This window comes from Eurypyga helias, unplaced genomic scaffold (genome assembly GCF_000690775.1).
Source record: "Eurypyga helias isolate BGI_N326 unplaced genomic scaffold, ASM69077v1 scaffold9599, whole genome shotgun sequence".
NCBI classification, from domain to species: Eukaryota; Metazoa; Chordata; class Aves; order Eurypygiformes; family Eurypygidae; genus Eurypyga; species Eurypyga helias.
This window is the reverse complement of record NW_010270175.1, coordinates 63,696-84,797: the sequence shown is the minus strand read 5'-3', so window position 1 is coordinate 84,797 and position 21,102 is coordinate 63,696. Positions and strand designations below refer to the sequence as shown.

At 35.3% G+C, this 21,102-nt stretch overlaps 1 protein-coding gene across 1 annotated transcript in view; it reads right to left on the bottom strand.

Annotated features, from left to right (window-relative positions):
- NBEA (neurobeachin) overlaps positions 1 to 21,102 on the bottom strand; it is a gene marked incomplete at its 5' end in the record, with an annotated part of 91,589 nt that overhangs the window by 11,343 nt on the left and 59,144 nt on the right. The window contains one exon of the mRNA XM_010158354.1: positions 9,321 to 9,759. Coding sequence (XP_010156656.1) covers positions 9,321 to 9,759 — 439 coding nt within the window. The remainder of the gene's footprint in view (positions 1 to 9,320; positions 9,760 to 21,102) is intronic.

Below are 21,102 nucleotides of genomic sequence, written 5' to 3'. Positions count from 1 at the left end.
AAGAGTGTTGACAGTTCCCATAAGGGTAAGAAAAAGTATATACAACTGAAAATTGCCAGCCTATGAAGAAACCAGGAAATGTGCGGAAGACTTGATAGCTAGCATCCAATGCTCTTCATGTGATTGCAGCAGATCTTGGACTCAGCATTGGGATGCAAGCATGGTGGGTGCTTGAGTGCTGGACAGACTCCTTAGACACACACCCATTCTCGTGCTTGCAAATCACAGAATCATGGAACAGTTTGGGTTGGAAGGGACCTTAAGGACCATCCAGTTCCAACCCCCCTGCCATGGGCAGGGACACCTTCCACTAGATCGGGTTGCTCAAAGCCTCATCCAGCCTGGCCTTGAACACTCCCAGGGATGGGGCATCCACAGCTTCTCTGGGCAACCTGTGCCAGTGCCTCACCACCCTCTCCGGGAAGAACTCCTTCCTGAGAATGTGAGAACGAGTGTGAGTGAGTGAGTGAGATCTGTTTTGCTTGTGTTTTTATTTCAAGTAGAATTTTTTCCTCCTATGATGTCTGGTATTGGTATCTGCTAAATGGCTGATTTAATTGTTGCAAAAGTATTTTCTACACTCCTACTACTTCTCCAAAGGTCTTCCTCTGTATCTTCAGATATCTCAGTGGTCATTCAGAGTATCCAGAAGATCACCTAACTTTACAAAGCAAAGATCACAAATGTCAACTTATGTTGCTCCTCAGGCACAATGTACTGGCCTCCCTAAAAGGCAAAGTTTTAAGAGTGTACTTTAAGGCTGAAAATCATCTCCCATAGGAAGAAAGAACAATCCTCCAGATATCCCAGATACACTCTACATATGTTTGACATTCTTTTATAGGTCTGAATCAGAACATTAATATAGGTCAGGTGTTATTAAATTGGAGATTATCAAGAAACATCATGAGAACCATTTCTACCATAAGAAAAGGCAAAATCAGTGAGACATTATCACCCCAGACTGAAAGAAATGCAACTTTCTGATATGTTGTACATGGTGACCCTGTCAAAACCTCTCTTTCTGATAAAACAAAATACAGTGAGCAAATACAGAATGACATCCAGCCGAAGGAGACTAAGAAACTATACAAACAACACAATAGAGTGGTCAAAAATGTACAACACAATCAGAGCAGCAGCAGAACAAGAAAGGTGCAAGAGGATGACTGACTGCTGTCAAATAACAAAACCCCCTTCTTTTATCCCCTCAAACCACTGCAACAGTACACACAGTAAAAACAACAGGCAAATCAAACCAAAACAGGTTTATGAAAGAAGCTGAGGAACAGAAATCTACAGACTAGAAGAAAATGTTTATGTAACATTTCTGTCAGTACATTTTAGGCCTTGTTTTATACAGTGTATTTCAGACTTCCTAATGTTCCTAACTGGTCCACATCTTTCTGAATTAAATCATCAGGGTCCAAAATGATCTCCAATGATTTAGTCAGCAAAAGCTTAGTAGCAATTGGCTGTAGCAGCTGATTTTATTTCTCTATTCATTGGGTGGTTTACAATTATTTTCAGAATTGTAACTACTAATCACTATTTTGTTGCTCTATGAGTGTCCTTTTCAAATTGTAAACCTAAGCCTGAATTCATCGTAATTCTCATCATGCTTAAGGTGAGTGTTGTTGGTTCAACCTGCACTGCCGGTTCGTTAAATAACCTCATCAAATGACTACAGGATTCTTCTGGGGTTAAGTAATTTGCATGAAATAACTAGATTGACAATAATACAGTCAATGTGTTGAACTGCAAAAGGAGAAAATGGAAATAAAAAACCCCAAACAATCTTCTCAAATTAACTTTTCTTAAAGATTTAGCTACCCAGTGCTGGTGAGAGACAAATCAGGTTATGCAGTGCTGTATTTTCCTATCTCTTTCTCTGTGATCCACATTCCATATCTCTTCTCCATTTTAAAATCTACAGGCCTTCCAACCTAATCACTCCGGTCAATCAAAAGGTCAGAGATAAGCCTCGAATACTGGATGTCTTGTGCTACCTATCTGAGCAACAGCAATTAAATTAGAATCACTTTACACTCTTCTGGGATATGTGAAACCTCTTAAGGCTGAAATAATATTCTTGTTCCTCCCTTCCTCCTCCACAGCAGCAGAAAGCATTTTCATGAAGTGCTCTTCAAAATGCAGTACAGACTTCAGGCAAATTTTTCACGTAAGTACTCTGTGTCAAACAGGAAATTCTGCAAGATATTTTGGAATAAATCACAGTTGAAAATGGCAGACAATTTGCCTGCTATATAGGATATGGTACATGTTACCTTGCCCTACAGTTAGATTAATCTCTGAAAAGAAAGCTTAGTATTTCTTCTCTGAAAGTTATTCATATTCTCTGCACCTATGTACATGTCCAGTCGTTTATGAAATGTATATATTGCTGATTACTCAACGTTCTTTCTGATTTGACCCCAGATTTCAGTCAGTGATAAGTGATGGTTAGGCTGTATTAACAACAGGTTTTGAATCCTACTTTAGACAACCTCCTGTTAGGCTGAGTGTATTAAGATAAGATTAATCTGAAATCAAGGAGAAAAGACCTAACTCAGAGCCAAGAGTCATGGAGAAGAAAAACTGGATAAAAAAGATGTGACGTACATTGAAGAGATATGGAAGGCTCAAGAAGGATATAATTTTTGAGACTCATTGAAATGAAACCTTAGTGCTGAATGTCCAGTTACTATGAATGCTTTTAATAATTTGATACCATACATTCATCAAAGCACCCTAATCTTAAAGTACATTAAAGGATCCCAAGTTACTAATCAAAAATTACTTGTTTCTAAACAGAAGAAAGCAAGTAATCTTAGGTGTAGTTTTAGGACAAGGACATGAAGATCATTGATCTTTGTTCTCAGATCAAGCAGGAGAGTATCTACCCATAGTGAAATTCCCAGTCACTACTTCCTCTTTTGCATTCAGAAAAAATCAACTAAGCATCTAAAAGGATCTAAAATATTGACAAGAAACAAAGAAAAAAATATGAGATTAAAAAGGTAACTATCAAGAAAGATGAATGGTCTTGTCTGAACAGAAAAACTTGAAATACTGAAAATTTAATGAGTTTGAAGATAGAATATGAGTGAAAATACCATGTATTAAATGCCAAAACCGTAAGTGAATACAGATAAAAACATAAAGAAAAAACACAGTATGAGGTATGGAGGGGATGGGTGAGGAACCTAATCCTATATCTATGATGTAAAAAAAAAAAAAAATCAAAAAAAGCAAGAGTTAAAAAGCAGTAGTCCTGCAAAAATCAATACAGCTTTAATAGTGATTTTACTGAGGCTTATTGGGGTAAAAAGGGAAGACAAAAATCCAGTATAATTTTTTGCTCTATGTCCAGTGAATCATATTAAAGAGCCGAGAGATGCTGGTTTCTCATGATAAAACATGCTACAATTCCATGTGTATGAATATGAGAAGACACACATCACACAGGTTATGAGAAGAGCTTTGAAAGAGCTACCTGCATACAGATTGCTAAATGACGGACGAAGGGGATTACGATTACAACTTGAAGAAAAAATTGAGGGTTAATATACCCAAGTTTTATGGGGAGGTGCATTTCCAACTTGTTCCCCATTTTATTTAGTAAATGAGTGGCTAAGACTCTCTAGGAATACATACAATGCAAGTTCAGGTCCCTACTCTGTTTAACAGGATGTGAAACCATACCTCCCATTCTCTGTTGTGTATTTTAACTGCTATCTTAGAAAAGAGATTCTAGAGAAAAGAGCTCTCAAGTTTTTCTTTTGGACGACCATCTCTGCACAAACAACAGGAAAATTATTGAGGGTGAACAGGTACTCCAGGTGAGTCACTTAATTTCAACATTACTGATTAGTTTTTTCATTCACATGTTCACAAATTACTGTGATAGCCAAAGTAATGGGGAATGAAATAACTAAGTTGAAAGAGCACCTTTACCTGTCCCTTCTTTATTCACAGGAAAGGTGCTTTGTTTTCTCCAACTACTTTTCATTGCGAACTTTAAAACTGAATCTTTCTGCTGGGAAAAGACTAAAACATATTTATTCATAACCCATTCTTAAGTTTTCATGAAAATAAAACCTACTTCTCAGCAATCATCTTTAGGAAAATCTAATGAGCATAACAGGAATGTAATCTCCTAATTTAGCTATTTTATTTAAATGACTGTGTAGACATGTGCATGTCAGTGATGTCCCAAAGGTGTGCAGTAATAGACAAATGTTGCACCTCTCTATTTGAGCTTTCAGTTCATCTTTTCTCATAATTCTTGACTTTTTCCCATTCTGACAAACAGTAAAAACAAGACAAAAAAAGGTTTACTCTACTAACACATAAGAAGTCTGAGTAGTCCTCTTAAATAAAGCCTACATACATAATCCATAGGTTTTTATCTAAACATACTTTTTAAAGACCTTATTTCTCTGTACTAACTGGCTGGATGTTTATCAGATGTGATTGGATTTAACAAGATATCCACCTTCTCTAGCATCTAAGTACCTTGAAGACTGGCATCAAGGACCTTCTATGAGGGGAGAAAACAGAAAGAAAGAAGACGACTAAAATATTTTAGAAGTGTGTCCTCCAAAATACTTCAAATTAATCTTATAAAGCCTTCATTAAGCATTTAAACTATGCAAACTCATAGCATTTCAATTTATGAAGTGATAATGGATTAAAAGGGAATAAGGTATTTAACAGCAGCAAAAAAAATTAGCCTATTACAAAAAATAGATGTAAATTATGTCTCTTTGAAAAAAAAAAAAATTTAGACACAAACCCAAGAGCACTCTCAAATTCAGTAACAGCAACACTTAAAAAACTCTGTAATAAAAAAACGTAGTGTGGAACAAACGTAAGCTTCAGAATGGAGTACTGGGTGGAATCACAAATACATTCACAAACGTTAATGGTCTAGGTTGTGTTTAGTGCAATGCAAATTGACAAAGACCAGAAACAAGAAATCCTCAAACTCTAAAAATCAATAACAGAGACTTATTTTTGTCACACAAAAGATGAGAAGGCAAAAAGGAATTATTGGTGAGTTATGCTCCATTAGTTGCAAATCTAGGTGAAATAACCCTTTCTGTTTGCTTCTAAAAATGTCATCCTGGATGCCATTTTCAAGGGATTCAGTCTGACGTTAAAAGGCATGACATAACTTTGAGGATCCAGGCTCCAGTGTCCCAGAAATCTGTTTATATAGCCCATAATGTAATTACAGCTACCTTAAGACAGATGAGGCAGAAGGCAGCGATATATTGAAAACTAATTGAAAAATGCAGTTGTCCAGAAGCACTTGTGGGGAAGAGGTCTCTGAAAAGCTGCTCAAAGCTTCAGAGTTTGAAGTGAAATTTTTGATGTTGTCACTCTCAATCTATTGAAGAGCTGACGGACAATCAAACCCGTCTGGCTGGTTGGCAGCTCATTTTGCTGGCAGGTGGCAAACAATTAGACACACCAATTTGTGCCTCCTGATGACATTAAAGCATGAAACTAAGTTGTATGCAGGGCCTAGTGATTTGTGTGAAAGCATTTCAAAAATAATACTCTTTGCCGTGGCAACTCATTTCAGACTGCCACCTCCCATTACGGCTTTGAGCAGTGAAGACGACAGACTTGAGTTACGTGCGGTGCAAGGCCGCTTCTGTTCAATCCGTCATCAGCGCCCCCCGAGACCTCAATCCCCTCCTTTCATCAATATCACCTCATCATTTACATTCGATAGTACTTGAACTGCTGCATACATTAACTACACACAAGTCCTGTTTGATAAAACATGTTGGACACATTTTCTGCTTTTATATTTCATTTATAACTGCAGAAATTCTATGAAAGAATAGCCTATTACACAATGAATCTTGAATATATTAGTAGTGTACAATTAAAGGAACATGGAGAGCAATACACATAATATTAATGATAATTAGAATTCTTGACTTCAATTCCGTTTACAGGAAAGCACAGTTTGATTCATATGGCATTTACGTGCATATAAGATCAGTGATTATATTTAAAGAAATACCTTTAAAACAAGAAAGATACTGTTATTTTTCAACTAATTACTTACTACCTCAAGTCTTCTTTTACAAGGCACTCAGCCATCCAAATGCAAAACTAAAATAAAAAAGTGGCCTCACAACAACTAAGAATATCTTTTGATTAAAATGAAAAATACAATTCTCTAACCTCGATTTGTGTATAAATATGGAATCACAGTGGATGTTTTATAAAACTGAAACAAATAAAACCTGACAAAACAATACACTCCATTGCTCATGATTCTCCCCAGAGAGAATAACCATGACGAATAGCCACATTGCTCAGTGAAGTACCAAAAGCTGCAGGAACAGAAAATCCTACAGAAATATGGTACACAGGCATAGTTGGGTTTTAAAAAATATGCGTATATTGTATACGTATAGTGTATATTATTGTATAGTGTATATTATATAATTGCTACTTTATAAGACAATTATATCTACATGAACCAATATAGAAAAATAATCATGCTGTAATTTTGTCAGTTCTTTGGGATTGGGATACTATAGGCAACATGTTCATAAACTACCACAAGCTAAAATTCATGTTGCTTTCTCAATTAATGTTTTAATCAGTTCTAATATTATTTCAATATACTATTGAATGTTTTCCCCTCTAATCGTTGTTTCAACCACATGAGAAATTCTAGGGTCAGGATCTCAATCTGCTCCTCCTCCATAATTTGAAAAAGAAACATGACACCACCACTCATCTTTTGCTCTAAAGATTGCCACACTGGTCAAGTAAGTACTTTGAAAATCTGAACAGACTGCACAGAGAAGTATTTGCCTGAACAATGGTCATTATTCATGTAGCCATGAGGTGCAACCAAACAGTTGAGGTCCTGTGGGCTAAGAACATCAGCATTGTTATCAAGATGCCCACAGTTCAATAACATCCATTTAGTTGGAGGAAATAATTTAACACTTCCTGATCTGGTTGGGACCTGCCTGAACCTGCCATTTTTCCCCTCAGAGTTGTTGGTTATATAAAAAAGCATGATCTATTTCACTCACCAAAATCAGATAGCAGGATCATCTACTTAAGAGAAACAAAATATCCCAACAACATTTATGTAAATGAGTCTTCTTTTGCCTAGACTTCAACCATTGCCACCTTTTTTTTCCTGAAGAAGTAAACAATGCTGAGGGCTGACATGGTACAACATATGCTACCAAGATTCAGTGTACGCAGCTGTACTCTTTGTACAGGAGATCATGGATTCACAACTTGGTCAGAAGGGTACCACGAGGGGGAAACCTCCCTCCACTAAAATCCTCTAGCTCCTAAGCAAACTTATTAAGTATGAAATGCCTGTCAAAATCTGTAAGCTCTAGACATGAAGCACCTCTCAAATAATTCCACAATTCTGTACTAGTGACTATGAGTAATGATCAAAATGTAAAAGCAGTCACATTGTTGCAAGAAGAGTCTAATGGAGGTGCTCACAGTAAATACAGGTTGTGGCCAACCTACTGCAGACCTTTAGGGTTTTCAATACTTTTTTACAAAGCTGTAATTTAGAAATGAAGAATAAAACTCATCTCCAATCACTTTGATGCCAAGCTACCTCTAACAATGACAAAGACATCTCATGAAGTGATAGGATGCATTTTAATTTACATCTAGCACTTTGTGAATTGACAACAACTCTCTGAATTAAGTAATTTTCTTAATTGAACCAGGTAGAAATTTAGCTGAATAGGTTCAACTAAAGCACCCTATCGGTGCTTACAGTTAGGTGCTATTATTTCTACACACAGCACAGATTTTTGTATTGTTTAATGTACAAGAACGCATTCTGGAACACAATTGTTCCTCACAGAAGATAAATTCTTAACTATAGTAAAAAAAAATAAATTTTCATTTCATATTGAAATCACTCTAAAAATCAAAACTTGCAGATTGATAAACAAAAAAAATATCTGCATTATGACTCAGTTGCTAAATGGGCTTTCTCTGGAATGGCCTTAAGACCTAAAATACTACTAGAAAGGTTCAGTGCTTCTAAAGTACATTTTACTTTTCCTGTCCTGATCCAATCTTCTTTGTTACAGCAGAGACTATCTGATTGTTTATTGAATTATTTCATAAAAGGAGCCTCAGTACTAATATACATGTACAGAAAAGAAAACATAAGCTTTTCTGGGGAATTCATAATGAAAAAGTGATTCTTCACCTTTATTCTAAAATTCTCATGTATCTTTTTGCACTTTACATTACACTGAAAACATTGGTTGCATATTGTTTTTAAGACTTTCATGAAGACATTTTTGTAGGATTTCTGCAAACGCAGATGGTTTTATCTCAGAAATCACAACATAGCCATTTTTTTGTTTTATTTTTTATTTCCTGCAGAATTTTAATGCCTGTACTTGCATGACGAAATAATATATTTCTACAAGTTTGCTTAAAATTAAAATTTTACCATATCTTTGAGTTAACTTTTGATTCCATTTATTACTTTTTCAAAATATTTTGATGAAGAAACTGCAGAGATCTTGTCACACTGGAAAATGTAACCAAGTCAACACTCACAAAAGTTAGCTTTTTGCACTGGTTAAAACTAAATCCACAAAAGGTCAAGTTATCCTTCTTCTGAAAGGACATTGTCAACTGTACAGTTTATCATAACTTCTATGTTGAGGATAACTGAGATGGATTGGACATTTAAAGAAAAGTATATTCATTAGAAACTGGTAAGTTACAGCCTAAAAAGAGAAACAAAGATGAGACTGTGGAAATGTTCAGCAGTTTATTTTTAAACACTAACTTTTGAGCGTATTGGCTGTTTAAAGCCCTAAAATGGAACTGGTTTCCACCACGTCCTTGTAAACAATCTGCCATGGTTGAAATACCAAAACCAGTGCAATAGTGGATCCAATTAAGACTTAAACCTTTGAAAGAAGATTCAACTGAATTTCTGCACAGTCTGTTTTATATCAGGAGGTATTACCACTCCTCCTCACTAAAATGCTGTTTTAAAGGAAAAAAGATTTTACTGCAGAAATATTTCTTTACAACAGGCTTGTTTTCCAAGTACCTCGTAGAGTTTTATTCACTGCTGACAGAGAAAAACAAGGGAAATTACTTTTGTCTATACTATATGGTCCATTTCAGTAACACAGAAAAGGAGAAGTAACACAGCTGTTTTTTAACAGTCTAATACAAACCAATAGAAGAATAAGCAAGTTTAAAAAAGAAAACTCCTTAAAACTTCTGAATTACATTAATGTAAAATAATGAATCCAGCCATGTACCTGTCAAATGAGTGAAACTGCATGGGAAGAATAGCCTGAGCTTCTCTCTTCAGTGCAGGATCTGGGTAAGGGATCGGATCCGGACCACATTCTGCAATTTCCACAGGGGCTGCCACAAGACTTTTCAGTATTTCCTTGACATTGATGCCTTTACTTTGGCTGATACTGGATATCGATGATGCAGGTTTCAGGATTTCACTGGGGCTTTCTGTTAAGCTCTCCTGAGATTTCTTCACTTCCGAAGACAAAGTAGACAACAGCTCACTCATAGCATCAGGGCCTGTGCTGGTCTCCAAGTCTGTCCCATTCAAAATACTGGGCATCTGTTCATCTCCAATTCCAGAATCTGTATGAGGAATAGAGCTTTCCAGCTGAATATCTTCAACTGGTGTTGGTGTTTCTTTATCTTTGATATTTTCTGGAAACACAGTTGGTGTCTCTGCAATGAAATACAGATTATGAACAATATTTATAACTTAGTTTGACGTTTTTTCCTAAAAATATAATGATGGGTTTTATGAGACAGAAATGCATTAGAAAGCCCACAAATCTTAGTAGTTTAAACCTTAAAAACTCATTTTACATACAAAATATTTTGCTTTCAACAGCTGTTTGGCATTTATAAAGGCTTGGAAGAGGGAACCCAAAGTTGTATTAGGCAAGCTCAGTGACATTTAGAAATTACAGACCACTACTCACACAGTAATCAAATACCAAAATACTGCCAGCAAAGCCAACATCAAAAATTATAACCTATAGACTGCATATCTGTATAATCTGTGAGACTATGGGAAGAGAAAAATGCTTTAGGATTACTATAAAATTTAGCCTTTTATGTCTGTCTGGCAGCAAATATTAAGCTTGCATTCAAGAGAAAACTGTTAGACCTTTTTTTTTGCTTTGTCTTTTGTTTGAAGTATGTATTATAAATTTTTAGACACATATTACATTGAATACAAACTTATTTATACATGAATAAAATGATTAAGTGTTATTGTTGATTCTTTAGATAACTCCTCATTCCCTACAAAACGTAAAATTCTGCAATTCTTTCAGGCAAATATTAAGGACAAATTAAACACAACTTTATAGAGCCTGGCAAGTGAAATCTGTTGAGTTTGGAACATTTCCAGATTGAAATGGACTCTACAACATCTTGTAACCGAGAAAAGCATCCCTCTATTAATTACTTCACTGAAACAGACACAATTCATTAAACAAGAATAATTTGCTATGCTGAGTGAAAAGTTAGCTAGATTTGTGAATAAGTTCCATATTTATCTTTTTGGCTACATTTTTTTAGAGCAACACACTAGTGCTATTTTTAATGAAAAAAAATGCACTGAAACTGATTTTTCAATTTATTTTCAAACTAATTTCATTGGATCATTCATCTTGATTATAAAATATAGCTGGCCTGTGTATGAAATGGGAATACAGTTTTTTGGGGTTTGGGTTTGTTTTTGGTTTTTTTTTTTTTTTGATGGTTCCAATATAGCAGTTTAGACATTATAGAAAATATTTTACAACATACCTAAATGAAGCTCTGCCCTTCTGACTTCTCCAAACAAAATGTGCTTCAGCAATGTAACTTTAATAAAAATTACATAACTTATTGCCAATTGTTTGATAGCGTCAGGTATAAAATATTTACTTATTTACGACATGAGCATAACTGTGCATGTATGCACATCCACATAAAAAACTCTGTATGAGATCAAGTGCATGATTTAAGTGTTTCAACTAATACTAGTGTAAACCTCTTCAAGTGTACAAGTATTAACAGATATAGACAGAACAAAAGAGGCTTTTAAAAATACAAAGCAGAATAAACCATTATAAGGAGTATTGTTTTCTTCTTTTAACAACCATAAATGCTGAAGCCACTTCCTTCTTCTCGTAAGTGCCTTAAGCACATCTTATCAAATAGATATGAGCCTTGCTTTGTGAAGCAGGAACTAGAAACTGGATTTATGAGCTGCATAAAATGCACTTAGCATCTGCCAGGTCAGGAAGTAGAAAAATCCATATCTACTTAGTACAGCCTATATTTGGCAAAGAAGGACATCTGATCCACAGAATGAACCTAATGAATTTTCTGCTTGTTTTGTCCTTTAAACTTCATCCATACAAAGACAACACTTCTCAGCTGAAGGGAAGAGCAGGACCAGACTGCGAGTCAAGCAGAGTGTTGCCCTTGTAATGAATAGTAAGTAAAATAGGCGAAGGCTTCATTATTATGTAAATGAGAAGAAGACACTGAAAGAAAAAGATGGTCCACTACATGGTGAAGTTAGAGTACACCTAACCTCAATTTTCATTAAGGTCAACAATGCTGAACACAAAACTAAAGACAGGAAAGCTAATAGAATTACGGTTGTGGAAATTCAAATAAAACCAGAAAGATTTTAATATATTAAAATCATGGGAACTAACTGACTCCAAGCCAAGTTTGAAGGAAAAGGTCTATGAAGATATTGATCTAGTAGCACGTATTTGTGCCAAACAGGTAAGTGGAGATAGCACCATACATCACAGAAGTGAACCACACATTCTTCTCATTCTAAGAAGAGGGAAAAATGATCTGGACAACTACAAGCCTTCAATAGTAAGCAAGATTTCAGCATTTATTTTGGAGTAAAGAATAGTAATGGAATGGAATGAGAGAGATTACAAAATGCCTTTGCTAAAAAAGCTTTTAAAATATTTATTGCTACAAGAAAATAAGGGCTAACGTAATAAAATTCAGTAAAGTTGGGGTTGTCACAACAGAGAGTAATTTAGTCAGGAGAACCTGGAAGTTAACAGAGGGTGGGAAAAGAAACTGGCTAAGAAGGAGCCATCAAATAGTTTCAAAAGAAAAAAAATCAAACTGAGGAAAACTACAAGGGGAGTTACCTCATTTACAATTTTAATAAAGATTTCAGGTGAAAAAATGAAAATATTCTGGTGCAATTTGCTGATGACAAAGTTACAAGGTATAGTTGATACACAGAAGGATGATTTTAAGAAGGCATTATGACAGAACTGCAAATTACATTTATAGTGAAAAGCTCTGCATCCAGTGACTAACAGAGATCCCCATTATAACTGGAATTCACCAGCTGAAGAGAAGGACCTGGATACATCAATCACTGGTTACTAATATGACACTGCCATGGAAAAGGCAAATTTGACTCCAAACTCTTCTGAAGCAATAGCTCCTGTAACAGTTAAGTATTAATGGCATTAGGGAAGGCCATTTGGTAGGGTTCATTACAGAATACTGTGTATGCTGCTGTATTTCAGGAAGATGGAAGTGCCACTATGGAGATCCACAGTGATCAACTGGTGCAGAAAAAAGGATTTGGCATATATAGTCTGGCCAAACTAATACTGAGAGGGTATACAATAGCTATTATACATGTATTTTCAGGATGCAAACTCCAGAAAAAGGATCTAAGCTAAATGGAAGAGGTGGCATGTGAAAAATTGTTTGGAAACTCACAAGGAATAGATTTAGATTGAGAAGTGACAGCCCTCACTATGGAATTAAGGTTCTGAAACAGCCTTCCAGTTACAGTAGCAAGTTCAAAAATCAGTACTAATTTCAACACTCTATAAATAGGGCTGTAGTTAATTAGTCTGCAGGTGCCTTGTAATCCTTTGTTCCCAAATAAGATTAAAATGCCTAGAGGATTGCACCATTTGAAGATAAAAATGGAAGAAAAATTAAATTTGTGGATATAGAATTTTGATATGACACACTATACAATACCTAACACTAATTAAAATTATTTAGGAAAAAATATCAAGGGAAGTTATTCTATATGCAGGTAGGTGTATGAATACTTTATTTCCACAGAAACCAGACTTGTACATTTACTTTTCTTACTGTGTCTTGAGTATCTAGAATACACTGCAGGAAGTCAATTAAGTTTAGTCTGATTTACCACCATGAATACCAGCCTTGAAAAACTACTGAAATCCAATGTTTTAACTCTTGCTTTTTAATCATCAAACACAATAAATGAATAAGGGATTAAATGTCCAACTTACTTTTTGTAAATCAAAGGAAAATATATTCAGGACAGATAAAAACGACTAATAATTACTTCTCAAATAGGAATACTAGTAAACTAGGATTTGTGAAATTCAGATAAATATGTCTGAAAAGACATATTATAAGACCTTCTAGATCAGCATGATTATTAGTATTATTTTAGGTAAATTATAAATTCCTGAGCATAGGTCACAAAAAACCAATCAACTATTATTACAATACTGCATATTCACAAGTTTTATTCTATGTTCATTTATATGGTGTCATAGCACTTCTGTACCCTTCAGAATTCAGGAATAAAGAATCAGTACCGAATACTGATTCATAGTATTATTTACTAAAAATCTGATACCATTAATGTATATGCTTTCAGAAAAATCTAAAATACTTAAAACAACTTAGCAAAATGATAAACATGAACAGAAGCAAAAATATAATTGCATCTGCCTATGTTATAACATTGTGACAGTAAGCCTGTAAATTTTCAGCAAACCTCATCAGTTTTCTGCAGCACAAGGCCATGTCAGTAGACAAAGCAGAAACATTACTAGACCTAGCAATCTTAACCCTGTCAGAAACAGACAGTTGGAAGCCAGATGCCTCCTCCTTACTGTTTTTCATTGTACCTAATGAGTTCATCTACTACATTATGGGAAAAATATGGGCTTAAGTTAACTAAATGACATATTGTATATCTAGTGACCTCATCTGTCACACTCCTTCCCTAAAATATCTTGTTTGCTTCTGATTTATGAAGTGTATTGTAATTATTTTAACCTACTGAGTTACCTAAATAGTTCTTACACTACTTCCAAGTGCCTAAAAATACAACACCCCACTCCCATGTTTAATACCTAAATAATGAGACATTTCATGTCTGTGGTAAATATATAAATTTTTGAAGAAAAAGACAACACAAAATATTCTACTTTTAAAATTTATTTACTCTGAAAAAAGGGAAAATTGTATGTATATTCTTACTTTTTTCTTTTTCATTTGATTAAACCCCCCTACCAGATGAAAGTCAGCTGAAAATTTTCAGAAGTAAAAAAAGTATGAAAATTATGACTTTTAACTGCTTACAATATGACTGAAAATCTATTTGAAGGTCACTCTATCCCAAATCAGCATCAAATTTCTCCTGCAAACAATATAGCAACATTTGATAAAGGAAGGTTTGGGGCAATCTTGATATAGGACTTGTTTCCAGGTTTCAGTCTGTGTGTGAACTGGAAAATTTAGGCGTTGTTTTCTGTGTAGCTATCTTAAGCACTGATAATAAACTTCTTAGCTGCCTTTTATAGAACCCTTTGCAATATTCTACAAACTTCCAGGGATGGTACACTACATGCTGAAAATGCTTTCAATCCAAACAGGAAGTGATAATATAGTTTCCTCTATAGGTGGCAGAGTCAATTAATCAATTCCTAAGCTCCAGGCTATAAAAAGAGAGGGGAAAAATACTTCATAGCAATATCAAACTACTAGTTTTCATACATGAGAAGCAGCACAATTAAATTGAGATTAGAAACTAAGTATGGGGACAGAATCAACGAGTAGTAGAGGTCTGATTTAGAAGTACACTGAAGGGAGTAACAAAGAAAGGTGTTGCAATGGAAATTCATACCATGTCATAGAACTCCTAACAGAGCACCAGTAATCGCACTCATGAAGAGGTGGAGTTGCCACGGCAGCATCTGGCTGGGAAGAGCGAAAACCACAAGCCGAGATAGCCCAGGCTCTGACATGAAGGGCTGAAGGTAGGGGGAGCACAGCTCAAGACTGGGGGACTGAGGATGGTCAGAGGTTGCTTGGCAATAGGAAGGGTGCAGATCTTGAAAGGAGATTGAAGCAGAGGGTTGGCAGTTTCCCTATAACCAGAGCATATTTGTGAGGAGGAAGGATGTAGCTCTGGAGCAGGAAAAATAGAGAGATTCCGAAATGTGAGAGAAATGGACCAGGAGAGATTTAGGCTGGGGGAATCAAGATTGGGAGGTGATGAAGAGCCTGCATGGCAACAGACAGAATTATCAACCATATTTTTGCAGCTGGACATCTGTATGTACGTCTTCTTTTGCTTACTGGAAATTGCTTCTATTTGCTCAAATTCCTCAGAAGTCTTATAATTTGCATCTTTCCCCACAATCACACCTGGACTCAGGCAGACAGACAGGGCAGCTCCTTCTAACCTTGCCAAGAAAGAATATTAAAGGAGCCACTTACAGCAGAAGTAACTCTTGATCTGTTTAGTCAATGTCTTTGATCAATGTCTTTCTAATCACACCCCTTTCACTCATTGCTTCATAGATAATACACTTTTACATCAGCTTTATTGATTACCTCTTTGCCAAACAAAATGTCAGCAGTCTTAAAACAATGCATTATCAAGGCATTAACTAAAAAAAGCCTTGCAATAAAACAGAATTAAGAAAAAGATAAGTTGTATTAAAGAAATGTCAACTTCAGAGTACATTTGAAGGAAAAACCAAAACCAAATTAGGAACAATATGGTAATATGTATTTTCTTCTGGGTGAATTTCCCTAGTTTTCATCAGTTTCTAGTTTTTATTTATTTTTGTATGTTTGTATTACATAAATTCAAAAAACACAGAATGAAAAAAATTGATTAGTTGGCAGCTATCTGTGATAATGTCTGTATTTCTGAACCACTTTGAGAAAGATGATGTTAGACATTTCTTGGAAAGGTAAAAAATTTAAAAAATAGCCCCTTAGACTGCACCATCCAGCCACAAAAGTTAATAGTGAAGCATAGATTATGATCCATAGATATGACAAAAGTTACCCTAAAATGTTTTATATTAAGCACTACTTTGGAAAATCAAACATCTGTATTTTTTACAAACAATGAATATAATTATTGTTATTTTACTAAAAAACCCCACCATTACAACTGCTTCATGCATATATAATGATGGATAAATTAATAATGAAATATGTGTGCAAACCTCTTCCAATGCCTTAAGTAGTTGGTGAAGGGCAATAAATATTAGATAAAGGCATATTTATTACTATCCCATGATCTTCAAATGTACATACTCTCAGAGGCAATTGTAATAGGCAGTATATAGTTCATCAGGAAATCTGAGCAGCATGCAGAAATGCAGTAGAATTTGACTTTTATGATTCTCATCCATGTCCCTTATAACATTTCACTCAATTCCTTGAAAACTTAGGTGCAACTAGATTTTGAGGAAGATGGAGTCATGAATTTTGTCAGGATTTTGTGGAGGCAAAGGACATTTTGACAGGCAATGGAAATTAGTCCACTTTGCATAGTTAGTTTACTACCCTTAAGCAAAATACTTAGTTTAAAAATAGACTGGAAATCTCTATGCTGCTACATTAGGAATACAAATACCAGTGTAGCAATGTGCAATACCCAGAATACACTACGTCTGTGGGACCAGAAAAACTTGATGCTTGACTTGTCTTCAAAGAAAAAAAAAGCTATTTCTGCAACTTAATATAGTTCATTCTCTGAAGAAAAAAAAAAAAAATCAATAGCTTTCAGTCCATCCACCACACATATCTCTAAGAAATCTGTTCATTTACAGTGCTTGGGGAAAAATAACAGTGATACCAAGGGAGTTGAAAGGCCAATACATTTTTGATAAAATGTTGTGGTAAGCTACATACTAATTTTCTTCCCACAATATGTTATAAGGTGAATTGCACTGTTGCCATGCTTTCATTTCTAAAACACTTCTGAATAATGCTAAATAGAAACATCAATTTTCAACTGAAAATATCTTTCCATTATTTGGGTAATATTAATTGTGTTCTCAGTAATTAACACGCTGCCAGCTGAAATGTAATAAAAGTTTATTCACACTTTTCCACTGCTGGAGATATGGAAGCACTGTTGAAAGAAACAGCCCAATAAACCTTCAAAGTAAGAAAGGATAGGTTCAAAAACGACTAGAGACGAGAAAGCTTATCTTAAGTGATCCTGACCATTTTAGCTAAAACTACTTCAAATTCGTAGCTGTAATTTAAAGAGGTTACTTGGTTTTACATAATAAGGCTGATTAGCTACCATGATACCATGCTCCTCTATTACTCCTGTGTCTTATCCCAATGACAAGGTATTTTTATTCTCAAAAAGAGGTACTGATTACCCTCTACCTGGAAAGAGAAAGGGCTATTATCACTTTTTAGTCTTGATTTCCACACATTCCAGACATAATAGAGATATTTTCATACCAATTTGGGGAAAATATGCCTATCTTACCAGAGAAATCAACTGAGAACAAAACATTATTTTCTAAACTGTTCCAATTGCTGCCATTCCAGAAATATAGATTTCTGCATTTTATGTTCCATTCACAAGGGTAGCTCTTTCTGACCAAAGACCACTAATGATGGCTTGACTAATACCATTTTACCTTAAAGTGGCTGGGGGAACCGGCAAGTTCCACTTTCAGAACATGCCATTAAGTTGGATGCCTTATAAGAGTCTTGATAACCCTTCTACAAAGACCTGAACCTCCTCTGATGTTAAGATTAATTTCATGTATTTGCTTGTAGAATAAGACAGAAAAAGCTTGTCTGCCTTCCATGGGTAGTAGCTGTGCTTACTGGGTGTACCTTCATCCTACTGAATTTGAAAGGAAGCTTTTCAAAGGCCTTGAAATCATCTCCCATCGATATGAGTAGAGATTAAGCTCTAGTACTGCCTCCCTGGTAAATATAACACAGCTAGGATTTCTCACACAAGATCTTTGTGGAAGATGCGGCTAAAGATGAAAGGCAAAGATTTTTAGAAAGGGGTCTGATAGTACTTCAGACTGCAAGGAATAGTCTTCCTTGAAGATCTCAAGCACTCAGCAGGCAAAAAAAGGAGACTTGAATACTTAGAAAACAAAAGAACAAAATTAAAATCCCCTCAACCATACAAAACAAATTCAAAAATACTTTACAACGGAGGGAGGTGCAGATGTGTGGCATTGCACACATAGAGGCAAAATAAGGGGCTATTGGAGGGACAGTGATATGCATTGCTCAGATTTATTTGATGCCAGGTACAAAGGGAACATGCCTGCCAATCATTAAGTTGAAGACATTATGTAATTATTCAGCTAGTTATAAAGTTCCTACTTTCAAACCATATATATGTAGTATTCATAAAGAATACCTATCTATGAACATGTATGTAACAAATTATGGCTATCTATGGGACGGGGATATTAGTAAGGCACATAGTATCATTAGACTGGATTAAGTGCTGGAGATCAAAGAATTTCATGCCAGCTTTTGTCATAAAGAAAGTTTTGTGTCTGGAGTTCAGTTAAGCCTAGTCAAAGGAGTCACGATTAATCTGGGCAAGGTCTGCAATGACATCTACAGTGATTAGAAAGAGATAGGGATTTCTAGTGTCCAATTTATCTCTCTTGTGAGTAGATCTCTAAAGCAGGCCAGATGAATTGTACTCTAAATGTACCCTAACTTCTCTCCAGCTATTACAAAGGGAGTCCAGGATGACTAGCTGAGACATTGATTAATTCCCAGTATTTTCCAGAAAATGCAACTCACATATGATTGATGATTTCAAGATAAAAACTGAAAATCTACTAGAGAACTTTTGGTCATACTGCAGTACCCACAGTCACAAAAATAGTGAGAATGATAAAGAAAATTGCTGTCATCTCTGACTAGTCAAGTGAAAAAAATTCCCCTTCTGGCAAAGACATTTTTAATGCTATTCCCATCTTTACTATACCTTCATATTTTAATTATGTGGAAGAAATTCTCTTCATCACAGTCAGCTGAAGAAATCTGATGAACCAAAAGGTCTTTAGGCCAGGCAACTTTTCAGAACACTTGACAGGCTCCTCCATTTAAATAATCTTGGTTTAAAGTCCCCATTTTGGAATCTTCACAAATGCAGAGAAACTGAGCCCTATGACATCCCAGAAAGTCTGACTCTTTCTAATTCTTCAGTACTGTGAACTGGCAACATTTGCTTTTGTAGTACTGTTTCTCAGACATCCTTCAGATGTAACAGAATAGTTCTGATCTATTCTGTGATCAGACAATCATGTTCTATGATTCTATGATCTGCTATTTTCCTTGAGATTGTGATAATAAATTACTCCAAAGAGTAATAAGATCTAAACTGAAAAGAGAGGAAGCTTTCTTTTCATTTTAAAAGTTCTACTTTGTTTGACTAAGCACAGATTATTTTAGAAGTACTTCAAACCCTTTAAAGTTATCAGAAAATAGTAGGAGAAACTGAAGTAACAAACCTATGACAAAGTGTAAATCTACAGATAGAGACAGAATTTTCTCCTCCCCGTGGATCAGCTTAGAAAGAAAAAAAACCACAGAAGTATAGAACATTACAAAGAAATACATATTTTTATTGTTAAATGGTGGTTATGGACACACAGCTTCTTTTTTTCCTTCATAGGTGTGTCCTTTCTCTTTTAAACACTGTAAGATAGCTCATGAACAATATTTGATTAACAGTAAAAGAAACTTTAAATTTTACCACCTACAAACACTCGCAAGTGAAGGTAGAATATACTTCCCTGCTAAGCATATTTTAAAGTTTTTTTATTTTAATACTATTTTAATACTATATTATTCGTGTATAATATCATCAATAAACTAGGCAAAGGTCAACTTGGTATATGATGAGAACCTAAAAGTTTCATATCAAGTACAATGATATCTAACATTCCTGTAACTTGCACTCGACACCAGCTGCAGTTACTGATAAGCAGCAGACACCAATCACAGACTACAATGGGCCTGAGACAAACAGGGTCTCACACAGCCTTAACTGTATTTTAGTTAAAGGTGTGGTTCGATGCAGAGAAAAAAAAGAAGCATCAGTAAGAACAAAATCAGTATCTTAAATACCAGTAATGTACCTACTACTAATCTTACCCTACCCCACATAAGTTTTCTGGTCAGATAATTAGATGCCATCTACTAAAAATAGATTTCTTTCAAGCAGCCAATCTCTCTCCCTTAATTCATAGAGATCTGTCCCAAAGAAGTCTCATACAGTTCTAACAATAATGATACAATTTGCTGTACTGAAAATTGGAATGACAAAGAACAAATCTTTTACATTCATTTAGTGTCATATGGAATGAATAAAAGAGGCTTTACTTCCATGTAACAATGGAATCATTTTTTTAATAAATAGGATTTTAGTTTAAAAATATGTGTTTACTGCTAAATGCTACATTAAACCACTCTATAATATGTTAAAATACCTTAAAATTTAAAATAATATTCAAATATTACATGCTTGCCGCCAACATCTGAAAGCATGTCAGATCACTAAAAAGAAACCAATTGCCTTAGCCAATGATGAAAGATTAGCCAAATGAAAGATTCTTGAAAAGACAAAATAAGTTTTGACTTTTAGCCTTTTCTGACAGTGTTGGCAATTTTTTTTTCATTTCACTTCCTGCTAATGTCATTCAAAACTGAGTAACTGGGTTCAGACTATAAAAAGCAGAAACATTTTTCTTCTCTAACAGATGAAGAAGTTGGGTTCTTTTGAGACTGAGACCTCACAGGGAAGCCTGTGCTGGAGTACACTGTTCCTGAAGGACAGCACCCCATGGGAGGGACCCACATTAGAACAGTTCATGAAGAACTGCAGCCTGTGGGAAGGATTCACGTTGGAGAAGTTCATGGAGGACTGTCTCCTCTGGGAGGGACCCCACCCTGGAGCAGAGGCAGCGTGTGAGGAGCCATCCC